At 53.2% G+C, this 21469-nt stretch overlaps 1 protein-coding gene across 1 annotated transcript; it reads left to right on the forward strand.

The window, feature by feature from the left end:
* Positions 1-1372: 1372 nt before the first annotated feature.
* On the forward strand, positions 1373-11342 carry ASL (argininosuccinate lyase). Its single transcript, XM_040973769.1, has 17 exons — positions 1373-1438; positions 1624-1678; positions 5362-5556; positions 5877-5960; positions 6222-6278; positions 6412-6509; positions 7538-7615; positions 7697-7774; positions 8196-8248; positions 8394-8456; positions 8629-8743; positions 8901-8985; positions 9079-9138; positions 9379-9462; positions 10748-10828; positions 10957-11063; positions 11159-11342. The coding sequence occupies exons 2-17, from the start codon at positions 1667-1669 to the stop codon at positions 11325-11327; spliced, it is 1419 nt and encodes a 472-aa protein (XP_040829703.1). The 5' UTR covers positions 1373-1438; positions 1624-1666; the 3' UTR covers positions 11328-11342.
* Positions 11343-21469: the final 10127 nt, after the last annotated feature.

Raw genomic sequence — 21469 nt, forward strand, 5'->3', positions numbered from 1 at the left:
TAGGGCCACACCCAGCCTCCCAACCAACCCAGCCCCCGAGGACAGGGCATCAACCCAGGGTTAACCCAGGGTCACAATGTGGCGCTTGCTGTGAGGGTTCTGCCCAGGTGGATGCGATAGTTCTGAAATGCTGTTGATCTGGCTGATCTATGGATGAGGAATCCCCTTCAATGTCCAGTGGCTGCACAGATATTTGCTGTCATTGTTTGGCTGGGGTAGTTGTCCATATCTTCTATTCTCCATTCTGTGCTATGGCACCGGATGTTCTCTGCAGGCCCCAATGGGTTACCGTGTCCTCTCTGTGCTCCACGATCTGCTGTCCAGCACTCCATCCTTTACACTGATTTTACTTTTTAAAGATAAACTTTTGGGGGGGCAACATCATCCACGCTAATCCTCCACCTGTGGCACTGACATGTGTGTGCCCCTTAGAGTCCCATGGCTCCCCTTCAAACCAGCTCCCTGCTTGTGGCCTGGGAAAGCAGTGGAGGATGGCTCCAAGCCTTGGGGCCCTGCAACTGCGTGGGAGATCCAGAAGAGGCTCCTGGTTCCTGGCTTCAGACTGGGCCAGCTCTATCTGTTGTAGCCATTTGGCTAGTGAACCAGTGAATGGAAGATCTTTCTCTGTTTCTCCTTCCTTCTCATCTAACTCTGCCTTTCCAATAAAATTAAATAAATATATTTAAAAATATATAAACTGTTCTTTAGGGGGGAAAATGTATTTTCATCTTATTTGGAAGGCAGAGACAGAACCTCCATCCACTCATCACTCGTCAAATGTCCCAGGTTACCCAGACACCCCGACAGCCAGGGCTGGGCCAGGCAGAAGCTAAGAACTCAGAGCTTTGGGTTTCCCACCTGGTGGCACAGATTTAAACACTTGAGTCAAACTCACTGCCTCCTACGCTGCAGACTAGCCCGGAAGTTAGCAGTGGGATCAGGGATTCCTATATAGAATGCTGCATCTTAACCGTTTGGTAAATGCCACCCTGTCTGTTTCTTAAAGTTTATTTTATTTATTTGATATGAGATGCCAGTGATGCAGGTGGCGGCTTAAGTTGATGTACCACCCTGCCAACCCCTAGTTCCGTTTGACCTTTAGGACCAAAACCTGGCCCTTCCCCCATCTTGCCCCAGCTTATTCCCGCTTTCAGTCCAGTTCACTTCACCAGAGCTGGGGGCCTCTGAGGACTGCAGGGAAGCCACCGAGGCACCACCCTCGCCTTCCCCTACCAGGGCTCTGGGGCCCTGGCCGGAGACGGTCCCGCCCGACAGCCGGGGTTGGAGGGCGGAGGCAACGCCCACCCGGCCAGGCCGCCTTGGATTGGATGATCGCAGCCAGGGGCCGGGTCAGAGCGGGGCGGTCACTGACGCCACGGTGTCCAGAAAGGGGCCAGCGGGGCTGCAGCCCGGGAAGGACGGGAGAGGCCCAGAGGCGGTGAGTGCGCGGCCGGCCGCCCGGGCGGGACAGGCAGGACCGGCAGGACCGGCGGGAGCTGTGGACCGTGGCGCGCACCGGACGCTGCCCACGCCCTTCTTCCCCTCGCAGTGCCCGAAGCTGGGCGCACCGGGAGGGGGACTCTGCGAGCGGAGCAGGTCCACAGTCCCGTCTTCATCTTCTAGATCCGGCGGACCGAAGCTCTTGAGCGAGGAGGAGCCGGCCAACATGGCATCGGAGGTGAGTGGGACTCGGGGTCTAGGAACGAGGCTGGAGGGACTCCTGGGAGCTAACTGGTCAGGGCGGAGACCTGAGGCACGAGGTCCCCACGCGCCTGCTGGCCAGGACGCACCTGCCCAGACGCACCGGCGACCCCCGGTCCGTCCTCTCCTGCCGCCCCCTAGTGGCCAAGCCTCCCTGCTGGGGGACAGGGAAAGCAGCTGCCCACCCAGGCTGTCCCCGTTTTGCCCCCTGGTTCTGGCACTCCACACCCTGCGTTACCCCCTCCTGCCTCGGCACTTGTCCCTTTGCCTAGGAAAGTGCTTGGCCCCTGCGGTCCCCTTATTCACTGTGGCGTGTGCCAAGAGCCAGGAGGTGGGGGACTTCTCCTGGAAGCCCTGCTGGCCCCGGGTAGCTGGGGTCGGGTCTCACCAGCACGGCTGAGCTCTCCTCCCTTGAACCCAGAACTCCTGACTTCTCACTCTGAGTGTGCAGGAGGCTGGGGCACAGGCTCTCCTCCTTAGGCCTCGGTTGATTTATCTGGCAAATGGGAATAATAACAGCTCTCTGACTCCCTGCGGTAGGTGCTGGGGCATGAGGTCATTGCTTTGAACCCTAAGGTTAAGGGAACAGGTTGCCCGAGGCTGGTGAAGTGAAGCAAGCAGGCTGGGTTCCAGCCCCTTGCAGCCCCCCCACCCCCCCATTAATTAACTGCCAGGTCACTTCCTCTGTCTCTCAGTTCTTCTGAATCAACAGAATGAGAAGGCCTCCCTGCTGGCTTTTGGATCATGGAGAAGGGCCTGGGTGGCAGGGCCCGGACTTTGGAACCAAGCAGGCTTGGTGTCTGAAACAGTCGTTGCAGCTCCCTGGGCTTCTCTGTTTGTGGAGATGGGGGTGGGGGAAGTCACGGTGCTGGCCTCATAGGAGGATGCAACATACAAATGCTTCAGAGAGTTCGTAAATGGAATCTGAAGATAGCGTTGATTTCACCGGGGGAAAATGGTGAAATCTCTGACTAGATGGGTTGTAATTCATGGGCAATGTGAAGGAGAAAATGCATGGCTTTAGAGAATGCATCAAAAAATTTTTTTGATGCCAAACCAGTTAATAGCAACCCACAGGATAGCTTGTCTTTTTTTTTTCTTCAAGATTTATTTATTTTCATTGGAAAGTCAGATTTACAGAGAGGAGAGACAGAGAGAGAGAGAGAGAGAGAGGGGATCTTTCATGTGCTGATTCACTCCCCAGATGGCTGCAATGGCCGGAGCTGAGCTGATCTGAAGCCAGGAACCAGGAATTTTTCCAGGTCTCCCACGAAGGTGCAGGGCCAATCCCCTGTTCCTTTTCCAGGCCACAAGCAGGGAGTTGCATAGGAAGTGGAGCAGCTGGGATATGAATCAGAACACACATGGGATCCTAGCGCTTACAGGAGAGCTTAAACCAATTGAGCCATTGCTCCATGCCCAGTACACACAGGGTCAAGCCATGCTGGGTTCTCAACAAATGGTGGCTCACAGCAACAGCATTCATGCTTCTTTTGTTCACTCATCCGGCTCCAACCAGTACTCCTGGAGCTTCTTCCAAGTCCCCCACATGGGTGCAGGGGCCCAGGGACCTGGACCATTCTCTGCTTGCCTTCTTAGGCCAACAGCAGAGAGCTGCATTGGAAGTGGAGCACCCAGGACATGAGCGAGCGCCCGCTGTGGGATGCTGGTGTCACAGGCAGATGATTCACTTACTATGCCATTACACGCTCCCCCCGTCCCTCTGTTGACCAGCTTGGCACAGTGCCCTTTCCTGGGCTGCCCTATCTGCTCAGCATCCACAGGGAGGCATCTCCCTCTGACCTGGCATCCTTTTAAGCTTGTCAGCGAGGTGTCAGCTGGGTCTCTGAGCACAGAGGCCTGCCTGCAGTGACCCCAGCTTGCCCTAGGCTGTCCTGTGGGTTGCCATTAATTGGTTTGGCTGCAGCCGACTGGCTAAGTAGCATTTGTGGTTATTACAAACAACCCAGCCTCCTGCGGGGGGAGGTGGAGCCTGGATCTTGGCTGTGGGGCCTCTGACTCCTGGTGACTCCCAGTTCTGACTGACTGGCTGGCTGGCTGGTGCTCAGACCCAGTTCCCACATGATGGCTTTGCTAGAGATCCAGGCTTGATGGCAGCTGTGGTGCTAGGAGTGGGCCCGTGGGAAGGGCAGAGGGAGGCAGAGGTTTCTCTTCAGGGCAGAATCCGCTGACAGCCAAGCTGTTGGGCTCCTGGGGGCAGTAGGGACTCAGGGATGGCTCTGATGTCCACACCAGCCCTTCCCTTGATGCTAGCTGCCATTTTCGGAGTTGTTGCTGAATGCTGGTGATGGGCTCCCCATCCATCTGAACAGACACTTGGAAAGGTGGGATTAGAAGTCAGTTCATTTTTATGTAAACCCATCGGAAACCCACACATCCAAAGGAGCTTCTAAAAGTTCTTCACAAATATATTGACTATAAAAACAATTGCCCGGAAGCCAATACTTGGCCGCCAAAGTGTATCTTTTCATTGTGTTTCCCTGAGCTTTCTGAACTACCCTGGAGGTATGCCCTTTGCAAATGATCCCTGACTGAGTGCTCACAATTTGAGGGGACCGTGATTATCGCTGCTTCCCAGAGAGGCACCCCTGAAGTTTAGAGAGGTTATGGACTGTGCCCAAGGGCAATGTTTAGAAGAGACCCCACATTGCCAGGGGAACAGAGAAGGATGCCTGTCCCCCGTGACCTCATGGACCCCTTTCCACAGAAAGAGCACCTGTGAAATCACCTGCCCTCCTGCTCCCATCTCCTTCCTGCCCTGGGCACTCTTGGGCCCCCGAGTTCCTCACCCGGTGTTCTCACCTACCCCATGCCATGGCCTGTGTCCTCTTTTCAAACACAGAGGCTTCTGTCCCATCCGTTTGGCCTTTGCTCCCAGGGGCATGTGGTCAGCCAGTGACCTCCCAGAAGGCGGTGCCAGGGGCGCCCTCCAGAGCCGAAAGCATGATGGCAGTCGGGTCCTTGCCTCCCCGCAGCTGTGGGAGCCACAGTGCAGCTGCAGATTGCGCTGAGAGTCAGGTGCCTCTTGGCTTATCCTTGCAAGTCCAAATTTAGGATCCCAGAACCAAGCAGAAGCCCCGGGGAGCATGAGGCCGGCAGCCTGGGCTCTCCCATCCCAGTCCCATTGAATGCAAGCTCTGTGATGTTCCATGCCTCCATTTCCCCTCAGCGTGGCAGGACAGTGTTGGTGCCTATCTCATAGTTGACTGGCACAGTGCCTGGCACACAGCAAAAATGCAGGATATGCCAGTCACTGCAAGTGTCATCATCATTGCCACGGCAATCCAAGGTTACAACCCTGGGCACTGGAGCTGCTTCCAGGGCTCTGCACCCCCCTACCCTGTATTCCAGTGTGATTTCTCTGACCTTGGTCAGCAGTGACAAGAAGGGTTCCTGACGTTCCACTGTGCTCCTAGGGGCGCCTGCCCCATCTTCCTGGGAGAAGAACCCACCAAGGGGCAGCCATGCTACTCATTTCCTGGATGACTCAGGCCAACTCCTTGACACTTTGAGTCTCACTCAGCCTTGCCCGCAGAGAGTAATCCTACCCGATGGTCCCCCACGGCTGTCAGACCTGAGGCCTTGTCGTGGGAGCCTGGAGCAGGGATGGTGATCGGTCATTCCTGTTCTCTTGGCCAGAGCGGGAAGCTGTGGGGTGGCCGGTTCGTGGGTGCAGTGGACCCCATCATGGAGAAATTCAATGCGTCCATCGCCTACGACCGGAACCTGTGGGAAGTGGACGTGCAGGGCAGCAAAGCTTACAGCAGGGGCCTGGAGAAGGCGGGCCTCCTTACTAAGGCTGAGATGGACCAGATCCTGCGTGGCCTGGACAAGGTAACTGTGTGTCCCCTGCCCCACCCGAGAGCCCTCCCTGGCTCCACAGGCTTCAGTCAAGTTCCTGAACAAGAAGAGCATGTAGGAGCGGCCTAAGCCGGTGGTGGTCACATGCTGATGGAGGGGTCCACTTCCCACCTGCTTCAGCTGGCAAGGGGCCTCACGGCCCCTGGGCTCTTGAAAAGAGCTGTGCAGGCCCAAGGTGCTCCCTCGGAGAAGGGGGTGGTGCCAGCACTCAGCTCCTTTATAGGAAGGGTGGGGACAGGCATGGGTCTTCTTGGGCTGCCCCCTGGGTTGATGGCACTTCACTTGCTTGGCAGGTGGCTGAGGAGTGGGCGCAGGGCACCTTCAAACTGAACCCCAACGACGAGGACATCCACACGGCTAATGAGCGGCGCCTGAAGGTAATCCCGTCCCCTCCCCCACCCCAGCCTCCCCTCTGTGCCTTGCCCTAAGCGGCTTTGGACACTAGCCCCATCATTCTGCTACCTTCACCACTGCCACGGTGTGGACGGGACCTCAGAACTGGTTGCCTCTGCAGAGATTGCAAGAGACTTGGGCAGGCCAGGGGCCCTGGGATGGGGACAGAGGGTGACAGGGCCTTTGTTTAGCCCAGCCAGGGACTGGCAGGCAGATCCTGACTCAGGACTTCCCTTCACCCACAGGAGCTCATCGGGGAAACCGCAGGGAAGCTGCACACGGGACGCAGTCGGAATGACCAGGTGCCACCTCCCGCTCCACCGCCCTGCTCCATGCCTGCTCTGCCCAGGCAGCCATGAGGACTCAGCAAGGGGCCTGGCTCCCCAGGGCACTACGGTTGTCCATCTTTGTGGGCCACTTCCCCTTTCCCCGTAGGTGGTCACGGACCTCAGGCTATGGATGAGGCAGACCTGCTCGAAACTCTCCACCCTCCTCTGGGAGCTCATCAAAACTATGGTGGATCGGGCAGAGGCGTGAGTCTCCCAGAGGCACCCCCCCACTGGCAGAGGGTCACAGGGTACCTGAGGTCTCCTCTGCCCCTGGCAAGCAGCCTCAACACCAGAGCTGGAGGTTACAGAGCCAGGTCCTGGGAAGAGGATGCTGTGGAATTCCTGGCCCGAGCAAGGCACAGCAGCCTGTGATGGGCTTTCGCCAGCAGCCTCCTCTACCCAAGACCGGCCTGGCTCAGGATAGGAAAAGGTACCCTGGCTCCTGGGTAGGAAAAGCTGTCCCTTTTAAGGTTCCAAATGCAGGAGGCACCAGACACATGACCAGATGGCCCAGGAGAGGGCCTGGCTGAGCCTGGAGCAGGCCAGAGCCACTCATCAGTTAGCCATCCCGTCCCACCCATCCCTGCCCACCCAGGGCACAGCCTCTTGCCAGCATCTCTCCAAGCCTGGGCTTCTGTGCTGTGGTGTTGTTGGAGGCGCTTAGCTCTTTGAGCCTGCCAGGGAGCTGTTGAGACATCCCTAGGTGGGTCAAGGGCCACATGGCTGGACCCTCATCTTCCCAATTCACAGATTCCAATCGCTTGGGGGAAATGTTGCAGGGAGATTAGAGTTGGCATTGTGGGATGGGAGCCTGTTGCATGTGGGTGCTCATGAGCAAAGGGTCTCTTGCTGGTGTGATGGAGGTATTCTAGGAGGTCCTCGTGTTGGCAGGCAGGGCTGCCCAACCCTAGGGGATATCTTATCTACCACAAGCCTCCTCCTTTCTCAGCTTGGCTTGGAGCTGCCCAGTGTGGCAGAACGTGAGACTGAGGGCATGATCTGAGGGTGAAATCTCCTTGGCTCTGGCCCAACCCCTGACCCACATCCACTGTCCCCACTTCCAGTCTCTTTTTCTCTGAGGATCCAGCATTCCCTGGGAGATTGCTTGATCCCTTAGGTCAGCAGACACCTGCAGGCCAGTCCTGCTCTTCACTGAAGGGACCCGGGTGTCACAGGCAGGCCTACATTGGAGCTTCTGCCTGACACCAGCCCCTTCTCTTTCACCCACACAGAGAACGTGACGTCCTATTCCCGGGGTACACACACCTACAGAGGGCCCAGCCCATTCGCTGGAGCCACTGGATCCTGAGGTGCGTGCGGGTGCATTTGGTGATGGGGGGGAGAGGAGGGGCTGGATGCCCTTGACCGTCCTAGCCATGGCTTCCCTACAGCCATGCCGTGGCGCTGAGCCGAGACTCCGAGAGGCTACTGGAGGTGCAGAAGCGCATCAGCGTCCTGCCCCTCGGGAGGTGAGATCCGCTTGTTCCAGAGTTCAGGTGTACGTGGGAGAGGGAGGCAGGGGGAGTCCCTGCTACGCAGACAGCATAGTCTTTGTGGATTGACTGAGGAGAAAAACCAGGAGGGCAGAGCAAGCTGGAAATCTCCGGGGGAGGACCCCGTAGGGACCCCCAGGTCTTGTAAGATGGGAACATTGAAGCGTGCAATTGAGTCTGAGCAGAGAGAGTCCAGTGGGCTGCCCACAGCCTCCCACCCCATCCTGCCCTATTTGGGCACAGGCATCCTGGCACCCAAGGTGACTGGGCCAAGGAAGAGGGACTGACTCCTAGCTAAAACCTTGACCACCAAGAGCTGGTTCTGGGTGCGCATGGGTGTCTGTGCTGGGCCTTGCTGCCTGGAAGTTCTATCATGATGAGATCTCTCTCCCCCCAGCGGGGCCATTGCTGGTAATCCTCTGGGAATAGATCGGGAGCTACTCCGAGCCGGTGAGCAACCCCGCCCCCTGGTCCCTGGGGAGAATCCCCCTCAGCACCTGCCAAGTCCCACAGATGAACCTGCCTTGTGGGTATATGAGAGACCTGCCCTTGCCCCCTAGTTCAGCCCAGTTTCTTCTCCCACCCCCACCTGCAGAACTGGGTCTTGGGGCCATCACCCTCAACAGCATGGATGCTACCAGTGAGAGAGACTTCGTGGGTGAGTCCTGAGGCCTGGTCCTCCGATCCCACCTGTGACCCTCAGGCCCAGCTTCTCTCCAGCTCTCTCCCATGCCCTGTCTGGTTCACCTGGAGCTTCTCCAAGCTGGCTGGGGAGCAGGAGAGTTTTGGAGACCTGAGAAGCTGCTCTCCTCTCTCTCCCGCCTCCCAAGCTGAATTCCTGTTCTGGGCCTCGCTGTGCATGACGCACCTCAGCAAGGTGGCCGAGGACCTCATCATCTACGGTACCAAGGAATTTGGCTTTGTGCAGCTCTCCGATGCCTACAGGTAGGGCCCGAGTTACCCATCATCCAGCCCCACCAGGGTTCCCGCCCTCCTTCTCCCACACCAGCCCATCATGTTGCTGGGCCTGCCCTGCCCTAACCAGCAGGCCAACTCAGGCACATGTGAACCACTGCTTCAGTCCCAGTGTCTCTGTCCCCAGCACCGGAAGCAGCTTGATGCCCCAGAAGAAAAACCCCGACAGCCTGGAGCTGATCCGCAGCAAGGCGGGGCGAGTGTTTGGGCGGGTGAGCAGGGGTGCAAAGATGGGCCTGGGCTGACCCAGCTGACTTAGAGGCCGGCTCCGGATCCCAGCTACTGAGCTCTCACTCTCCCTGCAGTGTGCTGGGCTCCTGATGACCCTCAAGGGACTTCCAAGCACTTACAACAAGGACTTACAGGTGTGAGGCTGGGTGCAGGGAGCAGGACTCACCCCACCCCAAAAACACACAGCAAACACACCCAGGCTGGGGCCCCTTCCTGTGCACCTAGCCCTGTGTCACCTTTAGAGCTCCCTGCTGGCTCTTGCTGTGGGCATGAGAAGTTCTTGTCCCCCTGGGAGGACAGTAGGACATGGGACTACCTGTGGCAGAGGACGTTTGTGGGCTTGGGGCCCTCACCTCCTACCCTGTGCCTCCCAGGAGGACAAGGAAGCCGTGTTTGAAGTGTCAGACACCATGGGTGCTGTCCTGCAGGTGGCCACCGGCGTCATCTCCACATTGCAGGCAAGAAGCCTCCTACCCCTCCTGTTCCTCGGGGCCCCTGCCCTCGGGGTGGACCTGGCAGGACTCAGAGGTGGGGCTGGGAGAGCTGGGACTGGGAGCAGGGTATGTACTTATCCCTACTCCTGGGCAGCAAGATGGGGACAAAATGGAAGAGGATGGGACTCCAGGAACCCCGGGTCCCCTCAGCTGGCCAAAGCAGATTTCCTTCTGCATAAAGTTTGATTTCCACTGAAAGGCAGGCAGACATCCCCATCTGCAAGTTCACTCTCCAGATCCCCGGAACAGCTGGGCAGGGTCAGGAGCTGAGAAGTTCATCCAGGGTCTCCCCACCGTGGGAAACAGGGACTCCAGTCCTTGAGCAGTGACCTGCTGTGGAGTCAGGAGCAGAGTCACAACTGGGACTCAGGCACTCCAGTGGGGGATGCAGGTGTCCTGGGAGGCAACACCACCACCATGGCCCCCAACACTGATCCCAGGGACCTCCTTCCTATCATTTGTCAGGGAACCCTAAGTACACAGCAGGTACTGCCTTTAGCAACAGTCAACTCTGGATCCGTCTTACTGCAAACTATTTTATCTCTTCTCCCACACCAAAGATGTATTTATTTATCTGAAAGTCAGAGTTACAGATGGAGAGAGAGAAAGAGAAAACTCTTTCAGCTGCTGGCTTGCTCCCTAAATGTGCCAGGCTGAAGCTGGGAGCCAGAAGCTTCTTCCAGGTCTCCCCACATAGGTGTAGGGACCCAAGCACTTAGGCCATCTTGCACTGCTCAGGGAACTGAATCAAACTTGAGCAACCAGCCCATAGGGGATGCCGGCACTGCAAATGATGGAAGCCGTGTCACTAGCCCTCTTTACTCCCCGTCACTCCTGTTGATTTCCAATGGGTCTAAAGCACCTGCTCCCAGACCCTAGTTCTGGGAAGAAGTGTCAGCATCGCTTTAAGAACCTGGGGCAGAGGCAACCCTAGGTCCCACTCCAGATGACTGAATTAGAGACTCTAGAGGTGGGGCGTAGCTCCTTGTATGTTTAATAACAAGGAATTCTAATGCCTGCCTGTGATAAGGGCTCTTTGGAAACACAAAGGACGCAGTCAGCAATGCACCTAAAACATTACTACCATTAGAATGTGCTGCAGGCAGAAACTGGAACATAGCTGGGTGGGTGGCCAGAGCAGGGGACATCCCAGCTAAGGAGTCCCCTCCACCCCTGGGGCTTTGCTGGGGCCAGCACTTGCAGGCTCCAGGGTCCCCAACACATACCACTCACTGGCTGGCATTCCCAGATTCACCGTGAGAACATGGCACAGGCGCTTAGCCCTGACATGCTGGCCACTGACCTAGCCTACTACCTGGTCCGCAAAGGGGTAAGTGAGAAGCAGGGGAGTGGGTGGGGAGAGGTGGAGGCAGGCACGGGAGTGTCCCCCAGGCCAGGAAACAGGGACAAGGCAGACATGGAGGAAGCTGCCCTCAGCGCCCACACCCCATACCGCAGATGCCGTTCCGCCAGGCACACGAGGCCTCTGGCAAAGCCGTGTTCATGGCGGAGACCAAGGGGGTCGCCCTCAACCAGCTGTCCCTGCAGGAGCTGCAGAGCATCAGGTACTGCAGCATCACCCCGCCCTCCTGGAAGGCACACGTGGGTCCCTGGAGTCGGGGGAGTGTGAACACAGCCCCTCTCTCCTCCTTTCCCGCAGCCCCCTGTTCTCAGGTGACGTGGGCCGTGTGTGGGACTACGGGAACAGTGTGGAGCAGTACAGCGCACTGGGCGGTACAGCGCGCTCCAGCGTCGACTGGCAGATCAGCCAGCTGCGTGCTGTGCTACAGGCTCAGCAGGCCCAGACACCCCGCGGGGCTGCTCCCTAATAAAGTGGGCCCAAGTGCAGGCTGCCGCGTGTTTCCTGCCCCAGCTGGGCCCGCCCTACTTTGGGAAGTTGTCAGATCCCTGGGGCTGACCACTGAGGAAGAGTAGGGACAGTTACAAGGGCGGGGGGTGGTGGAGAGGGCTTCCTACCGGAACCTCTGCTGTGTCCCGATTCCAACCGTGTTGTCTGCAGGGCCTGGCAGTGACCCCTGCCTGGGCTGAGCTTGGTACTCTAGTGGCACCTGCGTGGCCCAGTGAGTCCAGTTGGTCACTCGCTATCCATCCTGCCACCTTCCCGGTGTCTCCTGGGCTGCCCTCGCTCTCATTCTCCTTGCTCATCCCACCCCTTTCTAGAAACCCACAAGGCACCATTACAGGGCGTCCTTCTGACCTGTGAAGGGGCATAGAGTCTGTGATGCACCAGCTGTGATGCCAGGCACTAAGTGTGCTTCCACCAAAGATGAAGACGCAGTGCCTTCCCCTGGTGAGAGAGCGAGGTGCAGATAAATCCCCCCACACTGAACCTGGCTGAGAAGAGAGAGATGTGGTAACTGTCCGGGCCTGATGCTTTAAGGGACACATGTTCACGCTGCGTCTGCAAAGGGCCCTGCATATGGGGACTGCTCGACAGAGCATGCAGAAGGCCGGAAAACTTGCTCACACATATTTAGCCCAGGTCCCATTAAGGAATGCGTGGAATTTTTGTCTTATTAATAGTGCTTGTGATGAACACAAGAATGGGTAACCCTCCCAAGAGAGTGTGTGCTAAGGTAACAAAGCTACAGTCTTGGGTGTGCACTGTGGGAGGCCACGGGTGAGCAGTGCTCAGGTGCAGTCCTGGGGGTGTGCCCCGTGGGAGGCCACAGGTGAGCAGTCCTCAGGTGCAGTCCTGGGCGTGTGTCCCGTGGGAGGCCACGGTTGAGCAGTCCTCAGGTGCAGTCCTGGGCGTGTGCCCCGTGGGAGGCCACGGGTGAGCAGTCCTCAGGTGCAGTCCTGGGGGTGTGCCCCGTGGGAGGCCACAGGTGAGCAGTCGTCAGGTGCAGTCCTGGGGGTGTGCCCCATGGGAGGCCACAGGTGAGCAGTCCTCAGGTGCAGTCCTGGGGGTGTGCCCCGTGGGAGGCCACAGATGAGCAGTCCTCAGATGCTTGCATCTCTGACTCAGAAAACTGCTGTACCTGTCTCCTGGCAGTTGCCATGTCCCACCCCCTTGTGTTGCAGAGAACTGGAGAGTGAATCAGCAGATGGAAAATCTTTCTCCCTGTCTCTCCCTCTCTCTCAAGTGTGTGCCTTACACTGAAGATTTTAAAATATTAAAGGAAATAATATTTTGCAGCTCAGGTACATGATACCAAATTCCACACAGGTCAGTGCTATGGGTTACATCGCTATCATCAGGGGTTGATCAGAGATACAAACTTTCAAGCCTCACCAGAACTGAACCAGAGGCTGTGTGGGAGCTGCAGTAAATTTCCACAAGTGCTCTCTCATTGGACAATCTTTAGAATTTTGTGGCTCGAAGGAGCTGTGGACCATCAACTTCAGCCTCACCAGCCTGACCTCCTAGTTCAGGATCTGCATTTTAAAAATTTCTTTTAAAAATTCTTTAAAAGGCAGTTAGAGAGAAAGAGAGCTTCCATCCACTGGCTCACTCCCCACATGGCATCCGTAGCCAGAGCTAGGCTGGTCTGAAGCCAGGAGCCAGGAGGTTCTTCTGGGTTCTCCACTTGGAGGCAAGGGTCCAAGGACCATTCTCTGCTGCATTGCCAGGGGTCATTAGCAGGGAGCTGGGTCAGAAGTAGAGCAACGAAGACTTGAACCAGCGCTCACATAGGCTGCTGGTGCTTCAAGTAGCAGCTTTACCCACTCTGCTGCAGTGCTGGTTCAGAACCTGTACTTGAACCTACTCCCCAGGCGTCTCCTGTGTGAACTGGAGTTGGAAGTGCTGTTCCAAAGAGAAAGCCTAAAATCCAGGTGTCGGCAATGAAGGAGGGCCTCGTGCAGAGTGTTAGTGATTGTGCGGGTGGGGATTTGGCATGGCGGTGAAGATGCTGGTTGGAATGGCTTCATCTCATGTCTGAGCGCCTGGCTTTGAGCTCCAGCTTCTTCTTCTTCTTTTCTTTTTTTTTTAGTAGATATGAGAGTCTTTATTACTATTACTATACATCCCCTTAAATGAAAAGCCACAAAACAAAAACAGGAAGAAAAAAGAAATTAACAATGCCATGAAGTTAAATAACATGCTAAATAATGTGTCACTGAAGAAAATCAAGGACCTTCTTGAAGAAAATGATGCTACTGTATGATCTATTTGAAGAGATTAAACTTAAAAAAAAATCAAAATCCACGATAAAGTTTCCGCTAATCTTTGTTGGTGAGATGTGTCCTGTACGCAATAGATGGGTTTTGGTTTTTTATAAAAAAAAAAAATCCAGTTCACATTATGGGCCGCTCCAACTAGGTTACAGCTCGCACTGGTTTATGTGAGGGCCAAGTATGTGCTGGGCAGAATCAGGCTGGACTGCGACACCCATTGAGTAGAAGATGGGGCTGCAAACAGAACTGACTCAGCAATTGCAACCACCAGCTAACTGCGGGATGGACTGTACCAGGCCCTGTACTTGCAATTACACACAAGAACCTGGTCTGGGTTCACCACAATTGAACTACCAGACTCAGATCCCTAACCATGAAAAGACAAGAGGACAAATCAATAAACTACTCCAACCATATGTTGGCAGTGAAAAACAGGATAAACAGAGACTCCAAGATAGACAAGATATGTCAGCCAGTGGATTCTGCAGAGATTTCTTTGTGCTTGGAATGGCGAGATTGGCAGCAATTCAGAATGTTGAACTATCAAAACCACTTGAGCAAGACCCTTGGAGCATGCTCCACACTGGGGACCTGGGATGGGAGGGAGAGTGGGTGGGGCTTCTCCCTTTACCGCCCCCTTTACCCCAGATATTGGAGAAAAAAATGTGGAAATGATAGCCTTACCCACTTTCCTGTAGCCCTTGAACCCTTGTGCCCTAATTAACTGTGTAAAGATTGTCAAAAATAAAATTTTAAAAACGGGGGAAAAAAATCCAGTTCACTAATCTATAACATTTGACTGATGAGTTTAACCCATTTATATTCTGGGTTAGTATGATGGGTAGTAATTTGGTCCTGTCATTGTAGCAATGGGTTGTTCATTGGTTTAGTCTTGTGTTGTCATTTTACTGGGATGTTCTTCCCGTTTGCCTTTGGTTTTAGTTGGTGCTATTCCTTTTCTCTGTCAAAAGAACATCTTTATCATTTGTAGAGCAGGTTTGGAAGAGGCATATTCTTTTAACTTTTCTTTACTGTGGGAGAATTGTATTTCATTTTCAAAGACAAAGGAAAGTTTTGCAGGGTATGTTATCCTGGGCTGACAATTTTTTGCTTCTAGAATCTGGAATATATCATTCCATTCTCTTCTGGCCTGTAGAGTTTCTTGTGAGAGATCTCCTGTGAGCTTAATTGGCATTCCTTTATATGTCAATTATTTTTTTTCACGTGCACATTGAAGGATCTTTTCCTTATGTTCAATTGAAGAGAGCTTGATGATCATATGGCTTGGTGAAGATCGCTTTTGATCAAGCCTGTTGGGAGTTCTATGCCCCTCCTGGATCTTGTTTCCCAATTCTTTCTCCAGATTAGGGAAATTTTTCCTTAGTATTTCATTGAATACACCCTTAATCCCAGCTTCTCTTTATGCATCTTCTGGGATTCCCATAACTCTTATATTAGGCCTTTTAATAGTGTGTTTCAATTCTTGAATACTTTTTTGGGTCTGATCCAGCTCTGCTTCCAGCTTTTTGGTTTTTCCCCCCGGTGACAGGAATTATCTTCTAATGTTGAGATTCTTTCTTCTGCCTCCTTCATTCTATTTTGGAGACTCCCCACTGTACTTTTAATTTGCTTTACTGTATTCTTCATTTCTGATGTATCATCAGCCTTCATTTGCTTCACTGCTGTTACTTGCTGTGTAATAGATTCGTTGAATTCCTTGAGTGCCTGCTTCATGTACTTCTCATTGATAAGTAGCTTAAAACAAGTATTTTCAATTCTTTATCTCCCATTTTCTCGATGTCTTCCTCAGTAAACTCTGAGGTTGGCAAAGGGTTTTGCTTCTTTGCAAGGGAGTCTTCAGTAACATTCATTGTGCCACTGTCTCTTTTGCCCTTGGTCATTGTGCTTCTGGTTATCAGATTCTTCTTTTTGGGGTAGGTTTCTAAGCTGTGTTACCCACAGATCTACAGTTCAATTTTACTTATTGCAGTTGGTACCTGGTACTTTCTTTGCAGTCTCTTGTGCCACTCCCTTGGTACTGATCTTGCCAGAACCTGTTGGCCGTTAGGTCCGAGGGCCATGTGTGTCTATTTTGACCTGTACAATGCCAAAGTCAGTATTGTTTCCCTGTGGGACACTGCAATGCACTGAGCTCAGCGAGTCTGTTCCAAGCTCAGCACATGTGTAGCTCACTGTTTTCCCCACACGTACAAAATGGCACCCAATTTGGCTGTAGGGGGTGGACTGGGTTGTTAAATTGATCCTGTTCCTGCACTGCCTGTCTGGCACCTGCTGCTCTGTCTCTGCTCTTGGTCAAATCAAACAGACCAGCAGGACGGACAGTTCTTTGGGTTGAGCTCCTGAGCTCCCGGTAAACATCCCTTCCCACCTTGCTGCTGGTGGAATTCCGGCTGCTGGTGGAGTTTAGATCATGGCTCGCTGAATGCCGCTGGGGTATCAGTCACTGCAACACCACACGGTTGCATCTGTGCTGTGTCTATCAGTGAATGTGTTCAAAGATACAGGATCATAAGGATGTGGTTATGGTCATCCTTGGAAGCTGCTCAAAGTTAGCCAGGAGATTTCGTGAGCCGAAAACACCAGATGCAATGAAGTATCTTAGGAGGTTTATTCCAAAGGCGCAGGAACAGGATCGAGCTCCAGCTTCTGATTCCAGCTTTTTGCAGTGTGCACCCTGGAAAGCAGTACTTGGATACCTGCCACTCATATGGAAGACTAGATAGGGTTCCAGGGTCCTGGTTTGAGTCTGGCCCAGCCCCAGCTGTGGCAGGCATTTGGGTAAGTGAACCAGTGAATGGAAGATCTCTTTCTCTTCTGCTGTTCAAATAACCACACACAAAAAAACAAAATTGCAGGCCTGGCTTGGCAGCCTAGTGGCTGAAGTCCTCACCTTGCATGCGCCGACATAGGTGCTGGTTTGTATCCTGGCGGTCCTGCTTCCCATCCAGCTCTCTGCTTGTGGCCTGGGAAAGCAGTCGAGAACAACCCAAAGCCTTGGTGCCCTGCACCCATGTGGGAGACCCGGAAGAAACTCCTGGCTTTAGATCAGCTCAGCTCCAGCCGTCGTGGCCAGTTGGGGAGTGAATGAGTGGATGGAAGATCTTCCTGTCTCTCCTCCTCTCTGTATATCTGACTTTCCAATAAAAATAAATAAAAAAAAAATTGCAATAGATGTGGCACACTGACAGAAGATCTGCCATGATGCCCACCTCACCACCTCCATCAACTGGCCACACCAACAATCTAATTGGGAAATCCATTTTTGGGTGACCCCTGTTGAAAGTTCTACCTTAGCTGAACTGTGATCCACCTGCCTGGGCCTCGCCTTGAGAGGGCTGAGCTGAGCGGAAGGAATGAGCCTCACGTGGCTCACAAAGTGACAGAGTCTGGATAGTTTTTCTGTGGGTGCTACCTGTATTTGATGGAGCCTGTTTGTGATGCTGAAACTGCAGAAGGCAACTCAACCCACCGTGCTGTAACACTGGCTCTGTGAGTAATTTTTGTTTGTTTGTTCGTTTTAAAGATTTATTTATTTTTGTTGGAAAGTCAGATATACAGAGAGGAAGAAAGACAGAGAGGAAGATCTTCCGTCCGTTGGTTCACTCCCCAAGTGGCCACAACGGCTGGAGCTGAGCTGAGCCAATCCAAAGCCAGGAGCCAGGAACTTCTTCCGGGTCTCCCACACGGGTGCAGGGTCCCAAAGCTTTTGGCCATCTTCAACTGCTTTCCCAGGCCACAAGCAGGGAGCTGGATGGGAAGCGGGGCCGCTGAGATAGAACCAGCATCCATGTGGGATCCCAGTGCATGCAAGGTGAGGTCTTTAGCTGCTATTGCTCGCAAATGTAGGGGCTGGGAAGTTCACTCTGGAGGTACTGGCCTCTTTGAGGACATGCTGGCTGCAGCGCCACGTGCTGGAGGACATCACGTGGTGCGAATGTGGGAGTGTGCACTCAGACGTCCCTTCCTCTTTTTTTTTTGTTATTTTAAGATATATTTGTTATTCTTGGAAAGGCAGATTTACAGAGAGGAGGAGAGAAAGAGAAAACGAAAGAGAAAGATTCTTCACTCCCAGATGGTCGCAACTGGAGCTGGATGGGAAGTAGAACAGCTATGACACGAACCAGCATCATAGGGGCTCCTGGTGTATGGAAGGTAAAGGCTTAGCTGTGGGGCCGTCACACCAGACCCTTCCCTTCCTCTTATAAAGCCACTACTATGGCTGCTATCCTAGTGACCTCATGTAACCCTAATCCTCTCCTTCCCTGAACCCCCACAGCTAAGGTTCCACATAGGGATTCCATCTGCACATGAATAGAGCATTAAGCTTCCAACACATGAACTTGAACCACAACTGAGGGTTCACTGACAAGATGGACTAGCTGATAGTGGTGGTCTCTCCAAGCACGTAGAGACTGGCTTTAACCCTTACGACTGAGTACTGAGTGGGCCTTATGGTGCACCAGATTAAACTGCCACTTGGAATGCCCACAACCTGTATACCCTATATTGCAGTGTTTGGTTGGAGCCCTAGCTGCAACTTCTAGCTAATGCTAGACCCAGCTTCTAGCCAATGCTCCTTAAAGGCAGCAGAGGATGGTTCCAAGTACCGAGAAAGCCTTCCACCTGCATAGGAGACCCAGATGGAGTTCCTGGCTCCTGGCGTCAACCTGGTCCAGTGCCTGCACTCACAGCCATCAGGGGGAGTGAACCAGTGCATGGTCGAGCTCTCTCTCCTTTTTAGCTCTTCGGTCTGACTTTTCAATGAATAAACATATTTTTTTTTAAAAAAAAAGAAAGTTCTAGAGGACATCTGGTAGCATAGCAGAGGAAGGAGGGCATAACAAATCGGGTCAACTACCCCAGCCAAGTGTTGGCAGCAAATTTCTGGGTGAATGGAGACTTTAAGGTGGACTGTGTCCTCAGCCTTGGGTCTGTGATCAGCAGCATTTCAGAACCACTTGAGCAGATCCCTTGCAGCATGTTCCCCATCAGGGACCCTGGGGTGACGTCCGGTGACCGGTCCCTCATCCCTGATACTGATGCAGTTGGGAGGCTGGGTGTGGCTTCTTGCCCATCTCCCCTCTTCTCCCAGATACAAGAAGAAGAAAAAGAAAATTTGGAAACAATGGTCTCATCCACTTTCCCCTAATCCTCAACCCTTCCCACTCTAATCAGCTGTGTAAACATCATCAAATATAAGATTTTAAAAAGAGAGAGAGAATGCTGAGTGCTCTATGTGAGGCAGAGTTGGAGGCACAGTTTGAAAAGCACCTGCTGGGCTTGGAGTCTCTGCTCCTGCCTCCCTCTTTCAAGTGTCACTCTGCCGCCAGGGCCACTTCCCTGGCTCTTTGTCTGCGGCAGAGTTATACTCTCCAGTACTTGGACTAGAAACAGTTCCTGGCTTTTGGTGAGGGGTTTTTGTTCGTTCTCTTTTTGATCCTCCCCTGAGAACTTCTCAGTGGACTGAAAGGTGTTCCTTGAGCCCTGCTAATCGTTTGCTGTACTTCCTTTTTCGTTGTTTTACACTTCGGTGATTTTTACAAACAAGAGAAACGTCCCCCAGCTGGCCCTGCTCTAAGACCCCTCCCTGGGCCCGGCGTGATAGCGACTCAAGTCCTCACCTTGAACACATCAGGATCCCATATGAGCACTGGTTCTAATCCCGGTGGGCCGGCTACAGCCCAGTCCCAGTTGGCCCTTCCTCAGAGTCAGCTCTCACATGACTCAGCAGATGCTAAGGCCTAACCCAGCCTATTCTATACTCACCTGGCTCTTGAAAGCAGCAGTGGGTATTGGAGCCTAGGCTCGTCCGGCACGTTTCAGGTCCAGTCCACACCAGTGTTGAGGGATGCCGCAACCATGCCCAGCCCAGCTTCCATTCTGGCAATTATTAGTGGGAACCACAGCCCAGCTGGGACACCCCCTTAGCTCCCCGACCAGGCCTGCTCCCAGCCACAGATCCTGCATGTGGCAGTGGATGTCCTGAACCAGTCCAGCATAACCCATCACCCATCTTGGATTTTGCCATAAGATGCTGTAGCCTGACCTGTCCTGGCCTGTCCCTAGTCCCAAATCTTGTTGGTGGATGCTGTAACCTAACACTGCCCAATTTGCCCTAATCCTTGACTTTCATGCAAATCAGTAGGTGTGATAGCCTACCTAGCCTGGCATGGCCTGCACCCCCTTCTGGCTCCTGTGCATGCCAGTGTGTTACAGCTTGGCCTGGCCCTAGCTGGTTCACTTCCCAGCCCCAGAGCCAATGCACACACTTGCCAACAAGTGGACAGCCTTGTCCAATCTGGCCAATACCCAGCCCTGACTCACACGCTCACCAATGGGAGCCACAGCCTGCTAGGGAAGTTTCCCAATTTCCCTCACTGACTCAGATCTCATCAATGCCAGCAGGTGCTAGGCCCTTACCTGCCATAGTCTCCCTCCCGGTTTCAGCTTTTGTATGTATCGGTGGATGATGCAGCCCAGGCTGCTTCACACCCAATTTTTGGGTACACCTGTGGGAGCTGCAACCTGGATCAGTCCAGCCTGTTCCCAACCCCAGTACCCATGCGTGTTGGTGAGCTCCATGGTCATACCCAGTTTGGTCTGTTACTACCCCTGACTCTTGAGCAAACCTGTGGATATTGCAGTCCTACAGAATCTGTCCCCAGACCTGGCTCTCTCACATGCTTCTTAGTATCACGGCCCAGCCTAAGGTGACCTCTCCCCTATTCCAGCACTCATGGGTGGGTACTGTGGTCTAGTCCTGACAGTCCCCCAGTGCCGGACGCCAGCTCCAGTCGAGTTTGGAGCTCAAGAAGGGTGTGTGGATTCGGCGAGGAAAAGAGACACGGACACAATCCTTTGGCGCCCTCTGCTAAGAGCTCAAGAGGCTGTCCTTTTTTATTGGCTCACATACATCACAAACTTCTGCACACATGTTTGATTGTTCTATTTTTAACTTCATGACCAAGCCAGCATGCGCAGATGTTTGATTAATTAATTTTTTTTTTTACTTCATAGACAAGCAGGTGCTCTTAAAGTTAATTCTGTGAGTTATTATACTCAGTCTCTTCAAAGCAGGCCATTACTCACTCTTCAGTAGCCATTAGGCGACAGCCAGGACTCCAAGGCCAAGGCACATGCGGTTACCTGCTAGTCAGTAATACATTCCCACACCATTTCTGTTTCTAAAACTTATCTATCACTTAATGAAAGAAATTAATCCAAAGGGAAAAAAAACATAAAGATCCAAGATAAAAGTTTCAAACATTAAACCCCCCTACAACTACAGGCTCTCCAACCCCATAAACAGTCAAACAATAATTAAAAGCATATCTCCATGATATTAACAAAAACACCCTATAATTCCTTTAGCCAAAAAAAAAAAGTTAGAAAAGTGACTAAAACAGATGCATTTTCTATGCTCCAAAGAAATGCAAAGACAGGCTAACTTTTAGGGTCACAGTAACTGTGTCTATCGCTATTGTAGTTTCAGCTCATACTCCCATCACTTTCATTAATTTAGGCGATATTTATCCAGCCATTTCCTGAAAGGCATGCTACACATCTGGGTCAGATTCTGGGGCAATAATGAGGCACACAGTAAGGTGTCCAGAAGTGGCATGGTCTTAATGTGCTCCTGTGTGTAGACTGTTAAAGGCCCACTCACCAAGCCGTTATCAGCAGCATGAACTCTCAAGCTCACGTTGGTTGCAAAAACCATCTCTCAGGGACAACCAATGATGCCTCAACAGATTACAGAATTATTTGCAGGGTGGTTGAGTGTCCATGCAAAGAGGAGGAGACTACGTCA

The sequence above is a fragment of the Ochotona curzoniae genome, unplaced genomic scaffold, assembly GCF_017591425.1.
Source record: "Ochotona curzoniae isolate NIBS_2020 unplaced genomic scaffold, NIBS_Ocur_1.0 contig_2321, whole genome shotgun sequence".
Lineage (NCBI taxonomy): Eukaryota > Metazoa > Chordata > Mammalia > Lagomorpha > Ochotonidae > Ochotona > Ochotona curzoniae.

Bases quoted from the DNA above. Each gene is read 5' to 3' on its own strand.
- ASL (XM_040973769.1), top strand. The intron at 8,249-8,393 runs GTGAGCAACCCC...CCCCACCTGCAG, and splicing joins TCGGGAGCTACTCCGAGCCG to AACTGGGTCTTGGGGCCATC. The intron at 11,064-11,158 runs GTACTGCAGCAT...CCTTTCCCGCAG, and splicing joins CAGGAGCTGCAGAGCATCAG to CCCCCTGTTCTCAGGTGACG.